Genomic DNA, 26,713 nt, shown 5'->3' on the forward strand with positions numbered 1-26,713 from the left:
CCTGCTGGAGCCGCCCTGGGGGGATGCAGAGGAGCAGGACCCACACCCCGGGGACTGCCCCTGCCAAGGGCACAGGACAAGGCAGCACCTCCGAGCCTGGCAGCACAGGCTGCTCTCCATCCCACCCTGGGCTCAGGGGCCGTGCTGGGCCAGCGCCGGGGCCCCAGGCAGCACAGCACCGGCAGCAGCGCTGAGCTGAGCTCTGACAGTCCCACCCTGGCAGGGACACGGTGACAGTCCCACCCTGGCAGGGACACGGTGCAGTCCCACCCCTGCAAGGACAGGGTGGGCCCGGAGTCACACCCAGGTGCAGCTCCAGGAGCCCAGGCAGGCTCAGCTTCTGGGAGCCCTGGAGAGTCCTCAGCCAGCAGGAGCATCTCCAGTTTCCAGGAGGCTCCTGTCCTTTCCTTCCCCGAGTTTGACCTACATCTGATAAAAATCACTATATCCCTCTTCTTGTACAAAAGCAAGATCAGGTTTAGTCAGGGAGCTTTAACCATAGATGTGAAATGCACCATATCTGTTTGTACTTCCATTTACACCAAGAGACCCCACGGTACAAATCACCAAATATCACCATCTGGAGAGAAAATGAAGCTGGTTGATCACCTTCCAACAGCTGGTCTGCAGCACATCCCAAACTTGAGGGGCTCTGGCAAGGAGCAGAACACACTACCTTTGAAACTTTGGGTCTGAGTGTCCCTGAGGGGCAGGGATGTTTGAACAACAGTGGATTATGGTGTTCCACAAATAAATCCATTTCTGCAATGATTCCCTGAGGACTCCTTTCATCAGAGCTGAAGGACCACATTCAGCAGGACTGTTTCTGCCACTTCTGTCACATCTAAAGGCCTCCCACGGGGCTGTCATGAAAAAACACTCAGACACAGGAGTTTTACTTGAGTAATTCTGATGGAGGAGAAAAAGCACTTACTACAAAGATCTGAAGATGGGCAAAGCAGGGAGATCAAGGGATGACCCAGGGATAAAAAACGGGTGCCTTGAAGGGAGGGCGAAGTGGCTCAGGGGTGGATGAGATGGAGATTTAAGGTAAGCAGGAAGCCCTGGAGGGTCCGTGCATCCCATCAAGCATCTTACTTGTCTTTCCTGCTAACCTTGCTGCTGCTAATGAAAACACTTCATCACCACAAATGTGTACTTTTGCACGTTGCCTTCTCTGTATCTTCCCTCTGCTGTGACATCTGCAGTATTTGTTCTGTTCAGGGGATTAGTGTGGCACAGCACTGTCTGGCTTAGAAACCCAATTCCCCAAGTGTTAGAGGCACAAGCTGCAGGAAGAAAAGCTGATTTCCCTCGGCTGGAATGAGAGCGCAGACATTCCTTTTTCATGGTTCAGTTGACTGCCATTAATTAACCTTTTATTAGATGGGCTTTCTCCAAGCCTGTTCCATTTGTGCCCTGTGAGCAGAATTCCCCCATTTGCTGCAGCTCAGTGTTAACCCAGGAGCAGCTGCAGGGCTGGCAGGGACCAAGCAGGGACAGTGAGAAATAAGGGAGCAGGACTCCAACACACAGTGCAAGGGCCATCCAAAGGGGTTAGCCCAAGGTGAGGAGTGCCAAGGCTTCCAACTGAAGCCAAGCATTCTTCACCACATCAGGGATTTGTTCTTGGCAGCTCCTCCATCCTCGCCCAGCTGTGAGCTCCAGAGTATCTGTCCAGAACATTCACAGCTGAGTGTCCCTCTCCAGGCTGCTGCAGCACAGCTCTCCTCACACACCATCTGACTACAGGAGTCCCATCAGCCTGGAGGAATCTTTAGCAAATCTTTTGTGTTTTCTTGGATGGGCACCATACCCTGAACTTCCCTACTAGTGCAAACTCCCCTTCTTCTCCTGCACCAGCCATCACCTGCCTGGAGCACCCTGTTCACACAGCCTAGGCTGACTTGTTTGCATTTATGTATCTGATTCAGACACTGCAAGGAAGATCACAGAATCCCAGACTGGTTTGGGTTGGGAAGGACTTCAAAGCTTATCTTGTTCCACCCTCTGCCATGGGCAGGACACCTTCCACTATCCCAGGTTGCTCCAAGCCCCATACAGCCTGGCCTTGGACATTTCAGGGATGGGGCAGCCACAGCTGCTCTGGGCCAGGGCCTCAGCACCCTCACAGGGAGGAATTCCTTCCCAATATCCCATCTAACCCTGCCCTGTGGCAGTGTGAAGCCATTCCCTTGTAAATGGTCTCTCTTCATCCTTCCTGTAGGCTCTCTTCAGGTACTGGAGGCTTCAATTAGGTCACCCCAAAGCTGCTCTTCCCCATGCTGAACAATCCCAATTTTCTCAGCCTTTCCTCTCAGGAGAAGTGCTCCATCCCTCTGATCAGCTTCATGGGCTCCTCTGGACTCACTCCAGCAGCATCACCTCCTTCCTGTGCAGGGGACCCCAGAGCTAGATGCAACTCTGCAGCTGGTGTCTCATGAGAGCAGAGTAAGGATAATCAGGTTAATCTTTCCCCCTTCTGTGTACCTACCATTCTAGACCAGCTCTCCTCTTCAGACAAAGGTTGGCTACCTTGATCCAACACACCTTCCATCCCAGTCTGGGTCTGTTTGGTTTAATTCTGTGTCACAGCAAGAGCTGCCACTGCAGCCACCTGCTCCAGCCCTGGTGCCATCAGCCCGGCACAACAGGAACACTGAGAGGAGCAGCTTTAGGAAACACCATACACTGGACTTCTGAGCAGACAGAAGATATCTGCTCCTGGGACACTGGAAAAGCCAAGCAAACAGCTGCCAGAGGCTCTGCAATGAACAACACTCAGGGAAATCCGGTAACATTCCAGAAGCTCCACTCCAGAATAACCCAGAACTGGTCTGGACATCCTGCCCAGGAGGTGCACTGCCATGTCCAGGGACCATCAGCACCACCTGGGAGCTGAAACTCCACTGAAGCCAAAGCCCTCATTTCATCAGCACAGTCTGGCCTAATTAAAGCTCTACATGTTTAGAGGAGTACAGGGCAGGGAGAGATGTGCTGAGCTTCTCTGCTCTTTAAGAAAATAGGTTCCTGGGAACAAACAGATTTAGTAAGCAGAATCTCTGACAGATCAAACCAAACCAGTTTTCCTGGGCAAACCAACAGCCTGCACAAACCTGCAAGGCAGTCCAAGTGTCATCATCAAGGCTAGAGAAGGGGTTTACATTTTCCAGCTGCTCCCAGAGATGGTGATGCACATCAGTCCTTGAGAAACAGGGCTCTTAGTGACAAGGCACTGTGATCTTGGGATCCTGGTCCAAATTATGGAGTATTCTGAATACACTGGGCTCTGGCATTTACGGCACAGCTCTCAGCTCAGATACTGCACTGGATCTTGCTCTGATGCCAGGCCAGATCTCCTGTCTCACACTGTGCCCTGGGTGAGGCTCAGCAGCAGCACTCAGATGGGGAATTAAGGACTTTGCTGGCAACTTTTACTACAACAGAACCATTGGTTTCAATCTAGAGATGCCCTGGTATGTCTCTGCCTTTCCTCCAGAAGCTGTCCCTGTCCCTCTCTGCACTGCTCCCTGTGATCCCCTCTGCACTCCAGGGGAGCCAAAGAGCCCCAGCAGCTCTGAACTCCTCAGGCTGGAGCTGTGAGCACAGGAAACCCTGCTGAGGGGCCTGCAGAGGGGGCAGGCAGGAAACCTGAGCCGGGGCTGTGGGCTGAGAGTGGCCGAGGACAGAAGTCCCCCAGCTGCACACAGGTCCAATGGGGACTGCAACAGCCAGGTAAGAACAGCTGGTGAGCATGTGGAGCCAATATGGAAGCTCCCCTGCAGTTGTGCAACTGCCTTCAGCATTACTTTTATTAATAAAATTCTCTAAGTCCCTTACCCTATCATTAACTGCTATTAAAGCTGAGTAAAGCCTTACTCCAAATCCTTGCCCAGACTACCCTAAGAACAAGGATAAGCAAACCACAGCTGTTGGAAGTGCTGGAAAGGCAGAGCTGAGGTGCTGTTTCACATGCCTCACCTTGCTCTCAGGCAGTCACTGACTCACACTGAAGAAATTTGGGCTGTACCTTCCTGTGCTTCAGCATGCAAGTGACAGCAGTGTGGGACACAGCCTGCTTGCAGGCAGGACGTGCAGCAGGTGGGATTCTCACAGTGTGGAGGCTGGCAAGGGACCTGGCACCAGTGTAGCACTGACAGGCAGTGAGGGTGAGGCTTTGAAGTTCATTATCTTAAGGCAGGTGCCTAAAATAGGTCAGAATAACCTCACCCAGCCCCCGCTGCTGCTCTGCACCGACTGTTCAGGGAGCCTGGGGTGACTGCTCAGCCCCAGGCCTCAACGCTTGAGAAAGTGAAGCCCTGGCAACAACAGAGCAACTTGGGAAACACACTTTGCCACAATGTATAAAACCACAAAAGCCTACGTTTTTTCTCAGAAAAAAACCCACTGAGACATGAAAATCCAACTCCTCTGGCCCAGCCCCTTGACTGCAGTGAAGCAAAGTGCTATCACCACCGGTCCCCCAGGAGGATCTGGACTCAGCTGTGGTTTCTGCCAGGGCAAGCAGAAGCAGCAGAACCCCCCCCAGCTCAGCAGAGTGTGCCCTGTGCCAGCCCTGCACAGCCTCTGTCGCTGTGTGTGCCACCTCAAGTGAACCCTGCCCCTCCCACGGTGCCCTGACACCCCCAGGCCCAGGCAAGGAGAGAAGCTGGTTCTGCAGAAAATGTTTAATTAGCAAATCTTGTTCCTAGTCGGGCTTCCTGCCTCTGCTACAGCCAAAATCCCCCTCGGTTACCCAGACACACTCCAGGACTCGCTCTCAGACACACCAGGGCTGGCATTACCAAGGCACTGAGGACACTTCATTAACTTGGGCAATGGCACAGGATTCAGGGATCCTTGTGCCCAGGTACCTGCACTGCCTTCCAGAGGGAATTACACTCTCAAACTCTCCCACCAAGCTACTAGCCAAGTTTCAACCAGCAAGTACACACAAAGCCATCTAAGCACCTGGGGATCCCTTAAAATACACTAAAAATGTACAGTCCAAGGCTGAACAGACAAGTTTGTTAAAACTTAATCAAGTCTGTTAAAATCCAAGTAAAAACCTGGGTTTTAAACCACTCATTCACTGACAAAGAGCCATGGAAAAACTGCTCCTAAAAGGGATTTAAAGGTGCAGAAATAGTTGCAGATCACTTGAGTACAATGGAAAATATGCAAGAGCTACATGAATTAAGGCAGAGAAGACATTTCAGTCAATGCTGATGGCAAAGATGACAGTGTCAGCAAAGCAAAGGTGGCAAAAACCCACATGAATCATACCAAGGAAGACTGATAATGTGTATGGGAGATGGAACGCAGGTTCAAAGCAGCTGGGGAACCAGCAGGCATTCAAAGGGGAAAGAATGGCATTAAACAACCTGCAATGGAAAGAATTTAGGAGTTTACAGTCAAAAATTAGGCCTCCAAATGTTCAGAGTTCTGAGGGAGCTTCACAAAGGAATCTTAGCTTACTGTCTTCATACCTGGAACCACACACATCTGAGGAAGATTATAGAAAAAATTCAAGGTTTCCAACAGACCTTTGAGCACCCTCCACAAGGAAGTAGAAGACTAAACAAGAAAAGCCTTTAGTGACCACAAGTACAACAGTAAGGGTTACTCTTCATCTGCCAGCACCTACAATTAGTAAGAAAAAAAGAGGTGTATCAGCACACAGGTGCTTCAGAGAGGAGCCTGCACTGATCATGTATGAGTGTTTAACACAACTAGCCCAAAGTAAACACAGTCTAAACCAGTATGGGGTCCAGCTGCCTCCCTCAGCCTCATCAGGCAGATCCAACACATGCAGACACTCAGCAGACATGAAGTACTTGCAGGCAGTGACAGTAATGAAGCCAGTGCACATATGCTCTAATAGACAGAGCTGGAGCCAAAACACTCTGCCAGGATCTGCAACAGCAGTGAACAAGCAAAGAAACAGGCACAGAATTTGAAAACACAGAGAGGAAGATAAACACTAAACACAGCAACAAGTAAAACAAGAAACAGGAGTACTCTGCATGGAAGTGCCAGTAACTTGCTGGAATGATGAGGGAAGTGAGGAAGAGGAACCCCCATCTCTGGGTGCCATATGTTCATATGATCACAGCAAGGCATTAACACCAGATTCAAAGGCATTTGTGGACAATGGCAGAAACTGTTCTATAGCATACTGAGACGTGACTGGGACACTTCCATGCACACATGGGCCCTGCCTTCCACATAAACACATCACAGGAGTTGTGAAGAAAAAAGGCAGAAACCATTCTGTCCCACTCAGCAGGGAGCAGAGGAGTCTGTGGTTCCACAGCTGCTGTAGCTAAGCCCTGGTACCCCAGTACCCTGCTCCAGCACCCAGCTGCTCCTACACTGAGTTTGGGGGAGCAAAGGAAAACTGGGCCCTTCTTGCAGGAAGGGATTTTTTTTTCTTTCCAATTTAACACAAAGCTCAGTGCCAAGGGCAGTGTAAGAGTGAAAACATGATTGTATGTGTGAGACAACAGGGACAGTGATAGCCAGCAGGTAAGATATAAAATGTACATATATATGTGTGTATATATATAATATTTACATATATAAAAAAAGTAACTCAGCATAAGGCATTGCTGTGGCAACTTGTGCAGAATTGCACAGAATAAAGTCCTGAACTGCTGGAAGACAGCACCAGGCTCAATGTGGGACATCACAATCTCTTGAGAACACTGCACACCAGCAGCAGCACCCAAGGCAGGTTCCACAACAGGGTTTGGAAATAACTGAAAAGCCACAAAGATCCCCACTCTCAGCACAAGTGAAGTGCAGCTTTTGCAAGTGGTGATGAGGTAAGAGCACGAAATGCATTTGACAGTTGCATCCACAGAGCTCTATCAAAAGGAAAAGCAACACAAAGATGCTGAAGGTCTTTGCAGCCTTCTTGAAGAACATTGCTTGGAATTCCTCCCTAATTTGAAGTTCTGCAACAAGTGCCTCACAGCAGCCACCTCTGAAACAGGAACTGGAACACTGACAGCCAGTAACCTCAGGGGTTCTTGTCTAGGAGAAAGGACAGATGAAAACTGCAGGGTAAAAATCACAGAAACATTGAGACTGGACAAAACCAGAGTCCAACTATTCCCCCAGCACTGCCATGTTCACCACTAAACCATATCCCAAGTGCCACATTCACAAGTTTTTTGAAAAAAACTTTTCCAAAATGATGTGGTGGAGTCATCATCACTTCCAGGGATGGTGACCCCACCACTGCCCTGGGCAGCCTGTGCCAGTGCTTGGCCTCCCTTTTGGGAAGATATTTTCCCTAACATTTAATCTCAATCTCCCCAGTGACACTCGAGGCTGTTTCCTCCTGTCCTGTGCCTTGTCCCCTGAGAGCAGAGCCTGACCCCACCCTGGCTGTCCCCTCCTGTCAGGAGTTGTGCAGAGCCAGAAGGTCCCCCTGAGCCTCCTTTTCTCCAGGCTGAGTCCCTTTCCCAGCTCCTTCTGAGCCAAGTCTCAGGAAGTTTGAGCCATTTCAGACAGAAGAATTTGTCCCAGTTTAAGCCTCCTGAAGTCAAACACAAGTTCTGGATTTAACAGGCACTTGCTGCCTGGTGTGTAAGGAGCAGAGACAGGTCTGCAGATAGAGCCCAGCATAGCCTCTCACCACTTCAATCCAGAACTATTTAGAGATGAAAGAGCTGCAGCTTAGGAGGAAGCCACAAACAGGCCCTCAGCACAGGGTGATGGCAGCTCAACATCACCCATCACCTCCCGAGGGGAGCAGAGCTGCAGGGGCAGAAATGCCTCAGGCAACATGTCTGGGGCAGCCCTTCTGGAGCCCTGATCAGACCCACATGGACACAAACCTAAGTCATCTGGAACATTCTTTTCAACTTCTCTCAACATCTGATCTCCAGTCCCAATCCTATAAAATGAATTTCAATATTCCTGCCTGTGATCAGGACGTGCTTGCCGCTTTTTTTAAACCCTTGTTCCTCCCTCAGCTTTGCAGCTGACGTATCAAAATCACAGCTGCACATATTGAGCCAAAATTGAGAGACCACTCACACATTTACTCGTGTCACACAGAAGCCTGGAATAGTTCTTAAAGCCAAGATGAGCACATCCAGTGGGCTGCAATGCTTCATTTTAAAGGGACTCAGATCCACCTCCTTTTTTTCTCATAAAGACTAACTCACTTAAGACTTCTCCAGTCTCTCTGAATTTTTAATAACTGTTCAGCATTAGCAAAAAGTAATTCCTGAATGTTTCCAGAATGTTTTCTGGATCTTCAAGCTTAGTATTTACAGCTATTGTTTTCTAGCAAACATTTGAAAAGAAGAATTTAAGTTTTTGTGCCCAAGTACCCCAAGCTCCTGACACAGACCAGGGAAAACAAAATAATGCTACAGAAAAAGTGGGAAACCTGCTCCTGAAAGTTGGCTGGAAGGTTGAGAAAACAGTGTAGTATCTCAAGATCTAAGAGTATCTTTAGACAACTCAACACATTTTATATTACAGGAAGCTGGCCATGCAAAGGAGGGTCTGCAGAAAGCCAAGGAACAGGGACATGACAGCAGAAAGGTGGAGACCAGGGTTTAACTGACTCAATTCACTGAGAGGCTCCACAGACAGCACCAGTCCTCATGTGACTCTTGCCCTTTTTTTCTTTAAATTTAATATCCTGGTATTCTCAGCATCTTGTCAGCCAACACCTACAAAACCTTCAGAGCAATGTAATTTTTCCCATTTCATCATGCTCTCATTCCTCTCCCCATTAACAGCCAGTTGAGACTCCACATCTTTAATCTACTTGCCCAACTTTTAGGAGAAATCTGTAGATCAAAGTCTCTGCACAGCCTGAAGTTACACTGTTAGTCCTCCTTCTAGTTCAAACCCAGATAGAGCCAAGGGATTAATCACTATCACCTCCCCAACACACAGAGAAACCCCTACAGCCCTTCCAGGGAGTCCTGCAACATGATGGAAAATTATTCTTCAGCTCTTTACTGCTGAATTTACTTATAAGCTCAGTCCTTGTTTTTGGACTTCAGAAGAAAACACTTTTTTTATTTGAAGTAATTTCTTATAAACATGACAAAACAGGCAAGATCAGGAGTCACCTAATTCAAGATCTTTTTCCTGACAGAAGGCTCTGTGTTTTCCCAGCCAGAGCAGCTCACAGCTCCTATCCAGGATATGGCATCTCCTCATTTAGTACCAGAGTCATTTTTCTTCCTAAACTTTTTGGAGTTATAAAATAAATGTGACTTCAAAGGTACAACTGTGAGGGTGGGGAGGCCCTGGCACAGGGTGCCAAGACCAGCTGTGGCTGCCCCATCCCTGAAGTGTCCAAGGCCAGGCTGGATGGGGCTTGGAACAGCCTGGGATAGTGAAAGGTGTCTCTGCCCATGGCAGAGGGTGGAGTGAGATGAGCTTTAAGGTCTCTTCCTTTTTGTTGCCATAAAACTTCAGCAAGGCCAGTGAAAAGCCCACCCCCTGTGCTGAAATAGCTCTGCTCTATAAATAGTGACCATGGCAGTTTTGTTTCCATGCAGCATCTCCTACACACAGGAAACCATGGCCTGCTACAAAGGTTTATCTGGCAGAACAGAGGCACTGGGCACAGAGCAGCACAGCAGCAGCACTGCTGCAGCTCTCAAGCTCTGTGCTGTGCCAGAGCTCACAGGGACTGCACTGCAAACAGAGTCACTACAGAACCACGCCAGCCTGGCTTCTCTTGGGGAATTACCAGGGTGGAGCAGGATTCCAACAGGAATGCCAGCAGGCCTAGCAAGGCTGAAGGCCTGGAACAAAACAACCAAAATTGTGCAAAGATGCTCCTGTAAGCAGGCATAAAGTAATAGAATGAGTGAATGGGTGAACCTTGCCTATTTGACAGAATTTTATGTATCTGAGGCACAAAAGTTCTTTGTGATATTACTTAAGATCAGTTTATCTGTAGTAAGGAGGTAGAGGCATGTGTAGCTGTGGGCTTATGTGACCTCTTTCATCATACAATTACACTGTGGCATGCTTACTATAGAAATGTACATAATTATATATATAAAATACAGATATTAGCACATTTAAGGGGATTCAGATTGCTTTTTCAGAGGGGAGAGTGGGTGGAAATCAAATTCTGCTGCATTGCATTCTCCTGGAACAGCACCAGAACTATCCTAGAACAGATCTTACAGATAACACCAGAATTTACCACAAAGTTCACAGTGACCGCCATGGCTCCAACTCATTTCCTCCTCCTCCTCCACCTCATGACTCACACAAGTTTTTCTGTCAGGTGAGAGCTATTAATTGCCAATCTCAATGGTGGAGAAAGCTGTGTCACCACACAGGTAAAGATATATTTAGTTACCACTAGATAATGCCTGCACTTCTGCCAGTGCAAACAGGCCCATGACTGTGCAAAGCACAAGTATGGGCATTTCTTATCAAACAAAACAACAATTAAAGTACAGAATTAGAGAAAGTGCCAAGCAAGCAATTTCCTTAAAGTGACAGCTAACATCAACCTCTGCAAGTTTCAGAAGTTCTCACTCTTACACTCAAATTTTAATTTAATGCAAGGTCTCCTCTACATTTCAGGAAGCAGATGAGCCACACATTTGCTAATCCAACCATAGAGTCAGTAATTAGAACATGTTTAAGGATTTCTGCAGCTCACTGAAGCAAGAGCAGTTTTAGCAGGATTTTCCTGCTGTAATTGGCTTCATATCTGAGAAAAACCCTATCTTATCTTAGCATGCACATGCCTACACAGAGAGCAGCTGCCCACTAGCTAAAGCAACAGGGTTTCTTAATACTAATATGATGAAGTTTCAAGTATGATGTAGGCTGAAAATGTATAATGTGTTTTCAGCAGTCCCATGGCTACCAGGTGCCAGAGTATCTCTTGTGAAACCTTCCACCCATCATGTTGCAGATTGTATCTTCTCTAAGTAACATTACATGTTACTTTTAAAAATTAAAAGCACAATGCTTCTCATCTAATGCCTACACAGAACGAGATTCCCAGGTTTTCAGAGCTCAGCATTCCATATGCACCAGGATTTTACATGGCTGAGGGCCCTGCACAGCCTCAGCACTGTACACACCTGCATCAAACAGACACAGCATGAGCCAACTCCCACTGCAGAGGAAGTGGCCTCTACACAAGTAATCCACCACTGCAGTAAAAACCACACACTATTTGCAGGAGAGAGTTAGGCCAGGCTTCAATGAAACCAAATTCCTCACAGAAAAGCCAAATCACTGCTAAAAGATCCTACTAAAGGCTGGTTCAGAAACCCACAACTCCAACACAATTAGCTTCCAAAGGAAATCATGGTGCTGCACTTGTGGCACAGAGCACTCTCCATGACCTGCTGGCAATGCAGGATGTTTGGGGTGAAAACCTGACACTTGCATGGCACCAAACAGCCCTGTGCACGTTTCTCTCTGGGAACTGCCATCCCATTAAAACCTGAATGATTGCCAACATGGAGTCCTTCTGACTGGAATGAATTGTGTCTGTCCCTGGGCCCCACCAAGCACATTTGCTTAATCAACCAGTAAGCAGGAAAATATGTTAATCAACAGGACTTCAAATTGATGACAGTTATGTCTACCCTGGAACTTAAAACCACAAGGAAAAACAAATGAGAAACTCACTGAAACACTGGCCACACTTAGCTGTGCTGAATGGCAGGAGGTGTGATTGCCACACATCCTGCACAGCAGCAGGGCTGACTGTCTGACACAACCACAGAGGTGATAAAGCACTAAGACTGCTCTCCCCATCCTTGTAAAACTGGGAACTTCCAGCTCCAAATCAGACTGAGTCAACACAATGGCTAAAAAAACGACAGAGTGATCCGGGAAAAGAGGAGCCAAAGCAATTCCTGGTCAGCTCTCACAGACCAGGTTGTTCTGAGACCTTCTATCAACAGCAGCAGCCTGTTACTCTAAATTACAGGTGACACCCCCACCTAGAACAAGTGCAGCCAACTGGGACCAGGAAAGGGGCCCTGCTTTGTGAGGGGATGTCAGATAGTGCAGCATTACCTGAGTACTGAAGCTTCCATGCAGAAAGGAGTCCAGGATCTTGCATAATTCAGTGGAGACTCCTGCCAAGCAGGTGTGCACATCTGCAACTAACAGATTTCAAGGCTTGGCCTGAATCACACTGCTATTAAATCAGAAGGAATATGAGTAAGTTTGAAATTGGATGGGGAAAATTCTCCAGCCCAAATCTCATCTCTGAGTCAGACTTTGGTATCCTGTAATCACATTCAGTATTCAATCATCAGATTTAACTGTTCCACCTTTGGCATTGCTGTGGGGGAGATTGTTCAGTCATCCAGCTCTACAACAATGAAGTTATTTGGTTTGTGGTTCACTGTGTGCCCAGGCCCCCACTCAGTCGATGCAGAAGGTTTCAGACAGAGGCTGCTCACATCTGAAGATAAACCTGATTAGCCAAATCCTCTCCTGTTCCAGCAGCTTACACAGAAGGATGGCAGCATTCATATCTGAACCCATGGAATAATTACTTCTGCAAAAGACTTAGTTTTAGGGAAAACTAAGGTGTTTAACTGTGGCCAGTTAACCCAGAGATTTTTCTCCAGACAGCTTCAGGAGAAGTCTGACTAGAGAGCTGCAGACAGGGAGACTGCAGGTCCTTCTGTGGGAGGGCACAGCAACACAAGGGCACCCACTGCTCAGGCTCTGGCTACAGTGGCAGGTCCACCACACCCTTCCTGGACATCTCCTCCCCATCCAGGTTACTGCATCTCTAAGTTATGGCCCTCTCTAAGAATAGGAGACAGCTAACCCAAACAGCCTTCAGCTCTGAAGGTCTTGCATCTTTTATGGGTAACACAGCTCCTTTTGCCTCTTGTAACACCAGCTCTAGAGTCTTGGAAAAAATATACCTAACACCTTCCAGAAAAAGCTCCAGCTCATTCTAGTCTCATGTTCTGGGCACTAATAACTCTTCAAATAGCAATGCCTTAAGGACAAGAGCTGACTGAAACACAGCATGGTTATTTTATTCAGCTACCTTCTTCAGAAAGGAATTCCATCTCTTGGACTGCTGACTGCATGTAGTTAATGAGTGTACATAGTGTTTGGACACTACCAAAGTTCTTGATTAAAGAAGTTTATTCCAAGCAGTTGACATGATTTACATTGCTACTAAAGAGGCAGTAAAATGGCAAAGACTTGCAATTCACTGTTGGATTTAATATTCTTCTCCTTCATCTTCTCCATCCATCGAGTCTGTGCCCACTTCTTCGTAATCTTTCTCAAGTGCAGCCAGATCCTCCCGAGCCTCTGAGAACTCCCCCTCCTCCATCCCTTCTCCAACATACCAGTGGACAAAGGCACGTTTGGCATACATCAGGTCAAACTTGTGGTCCAGGCGAGCCCAGGCCTCGGCAATGGCCGTGGTATTGCTCAGCATGCAGACTGCCCGCTGGACTTTGGCCAGGTCGCCCCCAGGAACCACTGTGGGGGGCTGGTAATTGATGCCAACCTACAGGAGAGGTGCAAGAGACCATGAGTTTCTCAGTGGTGTTTGACAGTGACAATAATCAAAGTTAGACAACAGGAGTTGATTAAAATGTATCACTCACAAAACAGCCCTGCATGAGAACCTAAATCTTCACATCTCAGAATATAAACCAGGTACCTACAGAACAGCTCAGGGCAAACACACTCCATTGTAGGAACACACCAGAGTTTTCCCCAGCTAGGTTGAGAGAGAAGACTTCCCCCACGGTGCTGTGCAGCACTATTGCCAATCTACATGAGATTGCTTCCCCCATTGGCCAGCTGACCCTGCCCACCCCAAGTGTTCATCCCCCATTTCCCCTACAGGCTGCTGCCCTTTGCCCTGCCCTGTGCCCTCAGGTCTTGGCCACTGACCCCACACCTAAACCTGTGCACAGCACATGGTTGTGTCTTTGTCCCTGATCCCTTTGGCGTGGTGGATGCAATAAACCTTCACTGGAATACATCATACAAAGACCCTTCCTGTCTGTCCTCTGCTGAGCTATCTGTGGGGTGTGTGTGTGCATGGACTTGAAATGGCTGCCCTATGGCCTTACTCTGACTTCTGAAGGAGACACTTTGAACAAGAGTAGTCAGAAGCTTATGTTGTTTATTCGTGGGAATGCTATATCTGGGGCTCCAATTATTAGAGGAACCAGTCAGTTTCCAAACCCTCCAATTATAATTGGTATAACTATGAAGAAAATTATTACTGGCAGCATTTCTACCACCCTGCCACATTACAACAAAACAGCACCCACCACCCAGGACAGTGAATGAGAAGTCTAAGAAATCATGGTGGAACTGAGACTTGCCTTAAATCCAGTAGGACACCAGTCCACAAACTGGATGGTGCGCTTGGTCTTGATGGCGGCGATGGCGGCGTTGACGTCCTTGGGCACCACGTCCCCGCGGTACAGCATGCAGCACGCCATGTACTTGCCGTGCCGAGGGTCACACTTCACCATCTGGTTGGAGGGCTCGAAGCAGGCGTTGGTGATCTCAGCCACGGAGAGCTGCTCGTGGTAGGCCTTCTCCGCAGAAATGATCGGGGAGTACGTCACCAGCGGGAAGTGGATGCGAGGGTAAGGCACCAGGTTAGTCTGGAACTCGGTAAGATCCACATTTAAGGCACCATCGAACCTAAGGGAAGCAGTAATGGAAGACACTATCTGACCGATGAGGCGATTGAGGTTAGTGTAGGTGGGGCGTTCAATGTCCAGGTTCCTACGGCAAATGTCATAAATGGCCTCATTGTCAACCATGAAGGCACAGTCAGAGTGCTCCAGCGTGGTGTGGGTGGTCAGGATGGAGTTGTAGGGCTCCACAACAGCTGTTGAGACCTGAGGTGCAGGGTAGATGGCGAATTCCAGCTTGGATTTTTTCCCATAGTCAACTGAGAGTCGCTCCATCAGCAGAGAGGTGAAACCAGATCCAGTTCCTCCCCCAAAGCTGTGGAAAATCAGGAAGCCCTGCAAGCCAGTGCACTGATCTGACTGAAAGAGAAAATACAGGTGTTCAAGACATTGTGTGCATTAAGAATCCCCAATCAAGCTCAAGAAAGACAGCTCTGAATTCTGACACATACCAACTGTTCAAGCTTCAGAAATACAGCATTTATCCACAAGAGTCAAAAAGGTGTCCCAGAAAAAGCAATATTCTTGGCTAGTTTAAACCCCCTACGTATTGGATGGCAACCACTTCAAATTGCTAGCTTAAAATTCCTTCTATCCCCAATTCTCAGCTGAGGCCATTAACAATGAGCAAGAAAAGCAGGAATAGTCAAAGACCTAACCCTTACAGTTACTTGGTATTCTCTATCTGCACAAAAATGGAGCAATTCCCCATCCCAGAGCTACTGTTGCAATGCTGCAGGAGTGCCAAGTGTGTATCTCCGCTGGGGGAAGTGAGCTGTCACAGCCTATTACAGTGCCAGTCCCATCCACCCCACTCAGGAGACAAAACTAGACAGCCCTGTCCTCACAAAGAGGTGCCACATGATGCTCAGCTCCCAGGACTAACAGGGACTGCCAACAGCTTGTACAAAGAAATCATGACTGTTTTCCAGGTCAAAGTAAAGCCTGCTGCAAACTTATCATTGCTTTAATTAGAGACTGTGGCAGTCAAGCGTTGAGAATAATTCCAGTTGTAATCTGCAAAAGGTGAACTTTACACTAAGACTCAATTAGCATTCCATATCAAAACACCTGCATTTTGTGCAATGAGAATTCCCACCTTTGTGACACAGATTGGGCAATGGACATGCTTAGCAGCCCTAAATAGGGAACATGAACTTCCTAAACTGCCCCCTTCATAAGTTTACCACATGACTGAAGTACTGGGGAAGCTGAAACATCCCAACTTACTGAGATTTATTCCTTTTCTACTGTTACTACCATAAAATTAATCCAGAAATCATAATAGCAGGAAATGCAAACGATAGTCCAAACCACAGAAGCAAGCACTCTTATTTAAAATTCCTTGAAAGAGCCACAGCCAGAGACCAATCCTTCTCCAGCAGGAACTATGCAAATCATAATTTTTGGTTCTGACTTTCTAAACATGAAACTTTATAAGAAGTTTTAAGTGCCTCATCAGCATTTTAGGCCACTTGAAAGCCATATCTGACAGGAGAAATCCAGCCATTCTCAGCTGGCTAAGAATAAAAGCAGACGCAGACTATGTCCACAGATTCTCATACCACAAAAAAATTAAAGCACAGTTTATGTATTTGATACCCTCATTTCCAAATCCTGTAAAACAGATGTTTCAGAGCCTTCAGGGGAGTCTTACCAGCTTCCTGATGCGCTCTAGAACCAGATCAATGATCTCTTTCCCCACTGTGTAGTGACCTCGAGCATAGTTGTTTGCAGCATCTTCTTTCCCAGATATCAGCTGCTCAGGATGGAAGAGTTGTCGGTATGTCCCATTCCTAACTTCATCTGGGGAGAGACAAGATATATATTAATATATAACATATAAATATTTTAAATAAATTTTTTATATAAACCAGCTTTTTCAAACTTCTAGGGGTGTCCAGAATAATGTACTTAAACCTTTAGAGATAAAAAGCAAATACCAATCAGTAGGTGCCTTCCTACAGCCTAAATGCTGAATAACTAAGAAAAATTAAGTTATTGCTTAGGAAACTGCTCTATTTTACACCAATTTTAGAATTTTGACCTGTCAGAGCAATTAAAAACTGGACTGTAGCAGAACCATTTTTTCCAGTTTAAAACAACTTAAGGCCCATTTTGCAGCCCAGCAGCTGAAATCCCATTTTCCCCTTCACTTCCCAATCCCTCCAGAATGCTTCTGTGGGCAAGCAGAGCCAACTTGGCTTCCATGTCCCTTTCTCTTCACTGTACTTTCAGCCAAAGGTAGAGAAGGGTTCCAAAGAGATGGAGATGCTCTTAGAGCAATTATCTAAACCCTGAGCTGTAAGCTGTAGCACACACATCCCCCAGCAGTTACACATTTGGAGACTGATTTAGAGCCACTAGTTCCCAGAAATATGCACTTACATCCAGCAGGCTAAAGCTCTGTCCTACTAGAAAGGTACAAAGACACTCAGCAGAGCTTTGTCTCTGGTTTAGCTCCAACCACTCTTGTGTGCTATTGCAGTATTGCATTGTTTAATTTAAATCAGGTGGACAGCAGAGAGCTTTATTAACTACAGCTGAAGCTGCCTGCTTGCATGTATTCATTAATCTGAAATAGAACAAGCAATACAAAGAAAAGTAAAACCTAAGACATAAAAATAAAGTTAGCATTTAAACCAGTTTAGGCTGAGCAGCTCCCACTCCAGTCTGCAATCCAACAGTCTAAAGTATTTCTAAGACTGCATCAAAATAAAAACAATTTGGAAAAATTTCCATCTCAAATACCCATGTGCCTAAAACTTCCTACAAGACCACTCCACATTACAAGGGACAAATATGGGTAATAAGGGAAAAATACAGAACCAAAATAAAATGGTTCTTTATCCTATGCAGACAGGGGTAGCATGAGCCAGGATGGTCCTTGGGAAGTAACAAAATTTGTAGAGTTCAGAGGATCAGCCACTGGACTACAAAAGTGTGCCTGGAACAAAGGACTTGGGTGAGGGGACAGCCAAACCAGCTGGCCCCAGACATTCTATCCTTCATGTTTTCAGGTCTAGCTGGGGCAGACTGCTAAAGACACTTGTGTTGAATTCTCAGATGTCACTGCCCTATTTTGTGGTGGAAGTTTGATGGTATTTTACCACCACATTCACAGAGGTGGTGCATATCCACCATCCTGCTGCTTTGTGCAAGACCAGCACTGATCTGGAGGGACAGAAATCCTTGTGCACACAAGTGGCAGCTGCACAGCTGCTGCATGCACAGAGATGGGTTTCTCATAAATTCAGTGCACAGGGACTTGCTGCATGAATGGAGACTCATGAGCCCTGCCCAGGAAACTGGAGCAGTAATTTTCACATTAGCCAGGGAGGAATAGCAGCTATTTCTGAGAAAGGCACATGATGTAGCCTTTAACAAAAAGCCCTAACTGAGTATTACCAATCTTGCCCATTTCCCCACACTACACCTGCATCACCAACAAGCACTGGAACACTCACTACCTTTGGGCATTTGTTCCAAGACTCACCAGCTCCTCTGCCCTGTTTTGCCACATGTCTCATCTCATTTCTGAGCTGTTCCTGGTTGCTCAGAGCCACCACCTGGCCAGTGCAGAGGAGGCAACAGCCACAGGGCTCAAAAAAGCACAAAGCCAGACCTGCAGCAGCTCCTGGGAATATCAGTGTATGGCCAAGGGTGCCTGGGCTCATTTCAAAGTTAGAGCCCAGCACTCCCACCCTCAAACAGCCCCACAGCCTTCTGCTCCCCTGAGAGGTTCATCTGCTGTGTTAGCCACAAGAAGGGGTCTGGTGTGTTACACTGAACAGAAGTTACAGAACAGCCATGGTTTGGGTACAGAGGAGTGGCCACAGTCACACATTTCCCCAGCTCCATATTGCAGAAAGATAAAACACAGGCAACACAGACCTCTGCTATAACAGCCCCAAATCACTACTTGAGGCAAGATAGCCAAAAACCAGCTCCAGAAGAATTACTTCTGCCACACACTGGTAAGAGGAAAACCAGGATTCCTGGCACAAGGGATGAAGGAATTGTGAAACCAGGAGCTCACATTGAGCTGACAGTGCATCTACTCCCCCAGGATGGAGGACTGGTCAGTAGCTGATGCATGGGATCACACCTGAACACCAAGAGCCAGTGTTGCCAGAGCCTGGAACAGAACACATTTTCAGGAGCAGACTGTTTCTCAAAGATAAGGCACCAGGAAGCTGAAGTGCATGTTCAGAAACCTCTGAATTTAGGCCAGCTATGGGGACTCATTTCTGCAAGCACTGTTCAGCTTCCACAGATTGCTTTGGGAAACTACAGCAATCATTCCTGTGTGCAATAAGGAATCTTCCTAATGATATATATTGTGTCTCTTAAAGAGGTTCTACTGACTGCAGCACACATTATGCCATACTGTTCCAAGGGGCTGTAACTGCTTCTTGCATAGCAAAAGCATGAAGTGTGTTCATGAGACCCATTTAACTCTACAGCCTGGCAGAAGGTAATGCTGAAATTCTTGAAAGCTCCACAGAGCACATTTGCCAGTCTCAATGAAAATAAAGCCAAGTATTTTCCATCACTAGGAAGGTGTAGGAAAGCTTCATGCACTAAAAATTTGAAGCCCAAAGCATTTTTCAGGACTAGAGGAATGGATCCCTTAGCCAAAACCAATAGTCTAAAGTATTTATGTGGCAATAACATGTGGCAATATTCTCCAGTGCCTTTGTGAAATACAAAGCTGTGTTTCATGTCAGGTACATCCAGGCAATGTGTGTATTTGTGATTGTGATATGTGTGGAAACCGACCATGGGACAGTTGCGAATTCTAATAATAACTGAGGAAAGTAAAGCATGGAAGAAGGCCTTTGAACCTATCTTTTGTTCACAATTAACCTTTATAAGTCTTAAGTTGATTTAGGAGCATTTGAATTAAAGCATTAAGGATGTTGCTTTTTGACAGGAACTTTCTGCTTGTAGCTAAGCCTTAAAGAGTTCTGCAATAATAACCTTTTGAAGCATAATTTCAGAATATTGCTTGTATCCTTGAAACTATAGCTCTGGAATATATATAAAGGAAACATGCTTATCTCACACCTTAACAAAACAGTGAAAAACAGCTTGAGAAAGGAAGGTGAACATCAACTCAAGGATTTATAGTTTCAACCAAGGGAAGCTGGACATCACTGTTATGAGATTTATAATCCTTGCAATTAAAAGGTGGATCCACATCTGGAGAGCTGGACCTCACCACATGGGATTCTTCTTCCTTCTTTTGGAAACCAGACCAGCACCATCTGGGATGCTCCTTTTGGGATACATCCTGAGAAAAACTAAATCACCATAGTGTATAGAATTGTGATGTAAAAATTGGGAATAGAAACTGCTGATGAGTAAGAATTGGAATAGAAACTGCTGAGAAAGCTGATGAGTACCCCTATAAATACCTGTAAGCCTCAACTATCGGTGTGCAGTTGGAGGGAAAACTTCCCCCACTGTACCCAGCGCTGTATGGCTCATACTTTACCATATTAATTAATAAATTGATTGCTGCTTGAACATTGGCCTAGTCAAGCTTGTTATTAATAACACCTTGCACTGTGTTACCTATGACTGCAGGTTCGAGGTCCACAAAGACAGCACGTGGGACGTGTTTCCCCGCCCCTGTCTCGCTGAAGAAGGTGTTGAAGGAGTCGTCCCCGCCGCCGATGCTCTTGTCGCTGGGCATGTTGCCGTCGGGCTGGATGCCGTGCTCCAGGCAGTAGAGCTCCCAGCAGGCATTGCCGATCTGCACGCCCGCCTGCCCCACGTGGATGGAGATGCACTCGCGCTGCGGGACAGGACAGAACGCATGGCTCAGCACAAACACAACTGCCCTTGTTCAGCAGAGGATCAGCACGCCCGGGGGGACTGCCAGCCCGCAAAGCCATTAAAACATTGGCCTTATTGTCTGGGTGTTGGGGGCATTTGGCACGAAACAGGACAGGACACAAAAGCCCCTTTGAGACATCATCAGCTCCACCCAGAAAAACCCTTTTGAACATTATCATTTTTACAAGCTCATTCCTCTTTGTTATGCTTCAATCAGACAGGAAGAGTCTGATCAACTCTTTCAAGTTCTTCAGCCAATTTCTCTCTTCATACCAAACAGAATATTTAGAAAAGCTGATGATCACACCTCTCACTGGCCTAAGTGTCCAGAACAGCAACACCCAGACCCCAGCCCCAGGGGCAGCAAAATCCTCCCAGGACCCAGAAACACTTCATTTAATGTACACAAATAAAAAAAAAAATATATTCTCCAGACCCCTTGAGGAACCTTTGTCACTCAGTAGGAGAGGCTTTGCCTAACAAACCCCTTCATAACCCTCCATAAATACAGACCCATCAGGCCTCAAACCACACTGCTGTACGCAAGGTACTCAACACCTCAACACCAGATAAAACTACCTCGTGAAAGCCATGTAGAAAATAGTTCATGGCAGCCAAATTATCTGTTCCTACCCATTATGGATTCCCGAGTTCCCTCTGATGTCCAGAGTATCAACCCAGTTTCTTTAACAGTGCAGCACAGGATTTCAAGTGGTAAAAGCCAAACCATAATAGAGACATCTCCAAACTCCTGGTCCATCTGTGGATGGACATTTTATACTCAACATCTAGTTTTGAATGTCAGTAAAGCACAGTCTACAAGAGCCTAAATAGACTCCAGTTTAAAGTGACTGTTACCCAAATCTGTTCAGACCCTGTGACTGGATGAGCCAATTTGGTTCCCTGGAATTCCAGGATAAGCAGGAGTACTTTCAGGCACAAGTACAGGCCAGGCAGAGAACGGACAGAGAGCAGCCCTGGGGAGAAGGACATGGGGCTGTTGGTGGATGAATGCTCAGCGTGCCCCAGCCCCGTGCTCTGGCAGCCCAGAACCCCCCTGTGCTGGGCTGATCCTCCAGGGGGGCAGCAGGGCAGGGGGGGATTCTGCCCCTGTGCCCTGCTCAGGTGAGACCCCACCTGCAGAGCTGCCCCAGCCCTGGGCTTCCAGCACAGGAAGGAGCTGGAGCTGCTGGAGCCAGCCCAGAGGAGGCCACGGAGCTGCTCTGAGGCTGGAGCCCCTTTGGGAGAGCTGGGGATGCTCATCTTGGGGAAGGTTACAGGGAGATTTTAAGCCCCTTCCACTGCCTGAAGGGACTCCAGGAGAGCTGGAGAGGGACTTTGGACAAATGGAAATGGCCTTAAATGCAGGATGATAGGGTTAGATCAGACATTAGGATGAAATTCTTCCCTGTGAGGGTGGCACAGGTTGCCCAGAGAAGCTGTGGCTGCTCCTTCCCTGGAAGTGTCCAAGACCAGGCTGGATGGGGCTTGAAGCAACCAGGTCTGGTGGAAGAGATGAAACTGGATGGTCTTTAAGGTCTCTTCCAACACAAACCAGTCTGTGATTCTATGACCTGGAACTGCCTATTCCACATCCACAGTCAATACAGAAAAGCAGGAGCACAGTCCTTTCAAACTCATTGGGAATCCCATGAAATTAAGATTTGTATTTGTCAAAAAAAAAAAAATCAGTTCTCAAGCACAGCACTGAACTATTTTTAAGCTCCCATTCATCCAAGCTGTACATTCAGATGTCCAGCCCACATCCTTTCTGCAAGCAGCATCACTCAGAGCTGCTGCCACCCTTCTCCTCTCCAAAGCCATTACACCACCACCCTCCAGGCTGAGGCACTGAGCTTGGCCAGTGCTGCCATGGCAGAGAACACACAGCCAACCTGCACTGCATGGAAGAGGTGACAGGAAAGCTGGCTGCAGTGCCACAGAGACCAGACCATGACTCAGGGAACATCCCTTTAGGAGAGCAGGACAGCCTGAAACTTTCCTGCAGGGACAGGAGAACACAGACCACCACATCAGCCTGGATCCTCGCCTGACTGAAGTGCTACCAGTGACCTAAGCCTTGCTAGAGAAACCCCCAAGCAGCTGGGAAAGGTCATTGAAAGGGTAAGGACTACACCACAGCACAGAGATGGAGGGGGTAAAGAAGAAGGGTATGTGGAGCAGCTGAGGCCATTGGCTTGGTTAGCCAGGAGAACAGGGGAGATTTGAGCATGGTCTAGAGCTTCCTCAGGGGAGGAGACCCTTTGGTGACCAGTGACAGGACCCCAGGGAAGCTGTGCCAGGGGAGGTTTGCCTGGATATGAGCAAAACATCCTTCCCCCAGAGGGTGAGCAGACAATGGAACAGGCCCCCAGGACAGTGGTGACAACCCCAGGGCTGACAGAACTCAACACAAAGAGTGGGATTCCTGGGGGTGTCCTGTGCAGGGCCAGGAGCTGGACTCAATGGCCCTTGTGGGTCCCTTCCAACTCTGAATGCACAGCTTGGCAACACAGCCACAGAGCCACAGGTGTTACAGGTGCCACATTAAACATGGCATGTTTACCTGGACAAAATACAAAGTTCAACACATTGGGCAATGACTCCCTGCACAAACAGCAGTAACTGAGAGGGAGTCCTGCTGCAAAGATCCTGGAGGCTCCCACAGAAACCAGCCTGAATGTCCCACAGGGTGCTCTTGTCCTCAGTAGGGCAAGCCACATGCCAGGGAACAAAAGGAGACGTGGGGAGCACGGGAGAAGGCTCCCTCTGCTCTGCAGGTGGCTCCAGGTCAGATTCTCAGAGGCTGCTGCAAGGCTCAGGCTGGTGCTAGGAAAAGGCTCCCCAGTGGAACGGTGTGGCCCTGGAACAGGTCACTAGAGAAGTGGGAGGGGATTTCCATCCTTGGAGCCCTTCAAAACTTGACTAGATGAGGTCAGTGACAAAGCCTGGCCTGGTGTCCTGCTTTCCTACAACTCTGCTAAGGACTTTTAAGTAGTATGTGGCTATTCAATTAAGAACAAACCTTTGTCAGACACTAACAGATTCTCTGCCCATTTTGTGCTGCATGGCCTTTTCACAGAACCAAGGATACTGAAGAATGAGGCCCAGATTTTATTCCAAAAGCACCAGCTCCAAGTTGGAATGACAGGCAAGAGAACTGCCACACTCATTATAGATCAATGCCTTCACACATCACTGATGAGCTTCAGAATAAGGATTAAACGTATACAGACAGTGCTGGTAAATGCAGTACTCTTATTTACTTAACACTAAATGCTTTCTCCACACTTACATACATTATTTTCAACACACAAAGTTTCAGGCAGAATTTCTCCAGCCCAGTCTCAGTTTCCTTTCCCTACAGGATGTGCTCCAGCTGAAGGGCACTGCCCTGTCCTGTCACTGCCCTTCCAGCAGCTGCAGACAGCCCCTTGCTGCACTCACTGCTGGGCTGCAGCCCCCCCAGATCCTCCATGGCACTGCTGGTTCAGGCTCTGGGTCCTCTGCTTTCCCCAGCACAGTGCTCAAGGTCCAGCTGCACCTGTGTGAGGCTGATGGAAAGCCAAGCTTCCTGAGAATGGCTGTGCCAGCTCAGACCAAACTTATCAGCACATTATATGGAGGAACGCGGTTTCCCTGGGATGGGACTCCAGGGGACCTGCATCCTTTGCACAGACCAGGAGCTGTATTCGTACTCTTGATTTGACTTTATCTGAAAACCGTGGCAATAAACAGCCCCCAAGGGTAAGAGCAAGAACCTCAACACATCCACCAACACTCTAACTTACTTGTTGAGCTGAAAATTATTGTATTTCCCACACATTCACATGCCTACAGTGGCAGTCTTGCTACATTTGTAAATCCATGTAACCTTCTGACAATCTCTTTTCAGAGACGTAGGAAGGCAACACCCCCGTGGAGAAGAGCCGAACGCCCATCCCAGCCTCCAGCACCTGAACCCTGTCCTGCGGGACATCCCAGTCCCGTCACTCCTCTCAGACCAAGATGACTCAACCTATCAGCTCATTCTCGCCAGCCCATCTCACAACGTCCTTCAGGAACTCTGCCCATCAGCCCAGCCCCCGGACAGCCGCGGGGCAGGAGCGGGGGAGCGGCACCTCGGCACCTCCCAGGGCGGTGGGCCGGGCTCCTCCCTCCCTGCCTGCCTCCGGCCCCGCGGGTCGCGCACACCGCGCGGAGCTGTCCCGGCCTTGCACACCGCGGGAACCCGGCGGCTGTCCCGAGCTCTACAGGCAGGGCGCCCCGGGCCCGCACGGACACACGGCCCCGGGGGCTGACGGTGCCCGGAACGGAGCTGCAGCCCCTGAGCCGGCCGGGGCTGAGGGTCCCGGGGGCCGCCATGTTCTCGGCGAGCCCGCCACCATTTTGGGACGAGACGGCGGGAGCGACAGGGCGCGGGACGAGACACGGCTCGGGGCAGCGAGACCCACTGCCCCCCACGGCCCGGCGGGGCCGTCCCGCCACCCATCCCGTCCCTTCCTTCACCGCTGCAGCTCGCGGAGCTGCGCCGGGCTACCCCTGCCCCGCCGGGCCCTCGCCCCACTCACCATGGCTCAGGAGCGCCGGGACAGACGCGCAACGTGTCTGGGCAGCACCGCAACAGCGGCGGCTCTTACCGGGCTCACATTTTATAAAGTGAGGGGCGGGGCGCTCGGCTCCCTGCGCTGTGCTCATTGGCGTGGCGTGCGCTCACCTGTGGGTCATTGGGTAATAGAAATGTCTGTCACCACCCTGCGCGAACTATTGGCTGATTCGTAACAAAGGGCGGGGAGGGGGCGGGGTTTAGTCTTCCCGCCAACGAAGGTCGGCACCTTCCTCCTCAGACTCCGCTTCAGGCCGGGATCGCTGTGGCCGGGCCAGCGATCGCTCTGTCCCGGGCTGGGATCGCTCTGTCCGGAGCCAGCGGCTGAAGGGCAGAGGGCTCAGCACCGTCCACCCCCGGGTGTTGGCCAAGGGCTCCGAGCTTAGCCTGGGAAGCCCAGAGTGAGCGGCTGCTGCCCTGGGAGGGAGCCCTGAGGGACGGGGGACCGTTCATGGCCTCGCACCCACGGGGGTCCTGGGTGAGAGCTCTCCCTGTCCCGGCTCCGCGCAATGAGCCTGGGGAAAGGCAGCAGTGAAACACCCGGGCAAAGTTGGGACCAAGGATGGCACCTGGGATCTGCTGGGGCCCCACACATCTGCCCGGTGGGCACCCACAGGGCCCGGTCCTCCAGGCGCTCTGGGTGCTGTCTCTGGGCTGAAAAAGAAAAGTCCCTGTCCCAGGAGGCTGGAGGCAGCTCCACTGCAGTCACAGGGACAGCAGGGCCTGTGCCAAGTGCCACTAGTGGGATGGAGAATCACAAAATGGAAAGGACTCAAAGCTAAGGGGCCAGATCTGGAGATCCACATAGGTTCTACTGGAATCTGTAGATCAGGTATTTAAACGCCCCAGTTGAAGTTGGATATTAAGTGGAAAGCATAAAAACCCTGTGGTATGTCCTAAGGGTTATATTAACAGAAATATTCCTGCAATTGCCAAACTCACTCCCTGGGTAAAAGCAGCTGCTGTGTGTGCAGGTCTGATATTTGATACCTGGAGTTCCACCCGTCCTTCAGGGCCTCAGCACCAGCATCAATTTCAGGAAATTCCTTCTTCCTGCACTGAGCTGAGTTTTTGCAGCAGGAGAGGGATGTGAAACAGTTTTGAACAATAACAAAGTAGATGATTTTTCCTCTTCCTGTATAGATCTCCAGCCCTGCAAGCAGCCTGCATAAAGGTGTTACTTTTAACAGGAGTGTGGTGGAATTGTGCCAGGCTGGATCTGTACATGGAGGGGAGGGATTAACTGATCCCCAGGGCAGGGAACTGACACCTGCTGAGGATGCTGCTTCTGCTGTTCAACCCCATTGTGATCATTTGAGCCCAAGGCATGGAATGAAACCTGTGTGGGTGTGCCCTGAAAGGAAAGAAGGGAAAAGCACTCTGGAAAGCAAGGACCAGAGGATTGAGAGAGGGTCAGAGGTGGAAGAAAGGGGAAGAACCCACAAATAACATTGATATAATTGTTTTTCCAAATAATGACTCCAAGTGTAATGTGTGACTGAAAAACAGGTGGGCTATAAGAAAGCACAAAATGGTGTTTAGGGAATTTGGCTGATATTTTAAGTTTTAGCTTTCATATTTTCCAGATTCTGTA

At 48.5% G+C, this 26,713-nt stretch overlaps 1 protein-coding gene across 1 annotated transcript; it reads right to left on the reverse strand.

The window, feature by feature from the left end:
* Window positions 1-13,125: 13,125 nt before the first annotated feature.
* Window positions 13,126-25,166, reverse strand: LOC139601303 (tubulin alpha-1C chain-like). The gene is made up of 5 exons (XM_071450232.1): window positions 25,085-25,166; window positions 20,250-20,472; window positions 16,327-16,475; window positions 14,349-15,029; window positions 13,126-13,516 (listed from the first exon to the last, which is right to left on the reverse strand). The coding sequence occupies exons 1-5, from the start codon at window positions 25,085-25,087 to the stop codon at window positions 13,223-13,225; spliced, it is 1,350 nt and encodes a 449-aa protein (XP_071306333.1). The 5' UTR covers window positions 25,088-25,166; the 3' UTR covers window positions 13,126-13,222.
* Between the last annotated feature and the right edge of the window lie 1,547 nt (window positions 25,167-26,713).

This window comes from Agelaius tricolor, unplaced genomic scaffold (genome assembly GCF_023055355.1).
Source record: "Agelaius tricolor isolate 1412-34295 unplaced genomic scaffold, bAgeTri1.0.p SCAF_30, whole genome shotgun sequence".
In the NCBI taxonomy this organism is placed as follows: Eukaryota; Metazoa; Chordata; class Aves; order Passeriformes; family Icteridae; genus Agelaius; species Agelaius tricolor.

Excerpts from the sequence above, each read along its gene's own strand:
- LOC139601303 (XM_071450232.1), bottom strand. Across the intron at positions 15,030-16,326 it reads TAGAGCGCATCAGGAAGCTG|TCAGATCAGTGCACTGGCTT; the intron begins GTAAGACTCCCC and ends TTTCTCTTTCAG. Across the intron at positions 13,517-14,348 it reads GGTGTCCTACTGGATTTAAG|GTTGGCATCAATTACCAGCC; the intron begins GCAAGTCTCAGT and ends CCTCTCCTGTAG.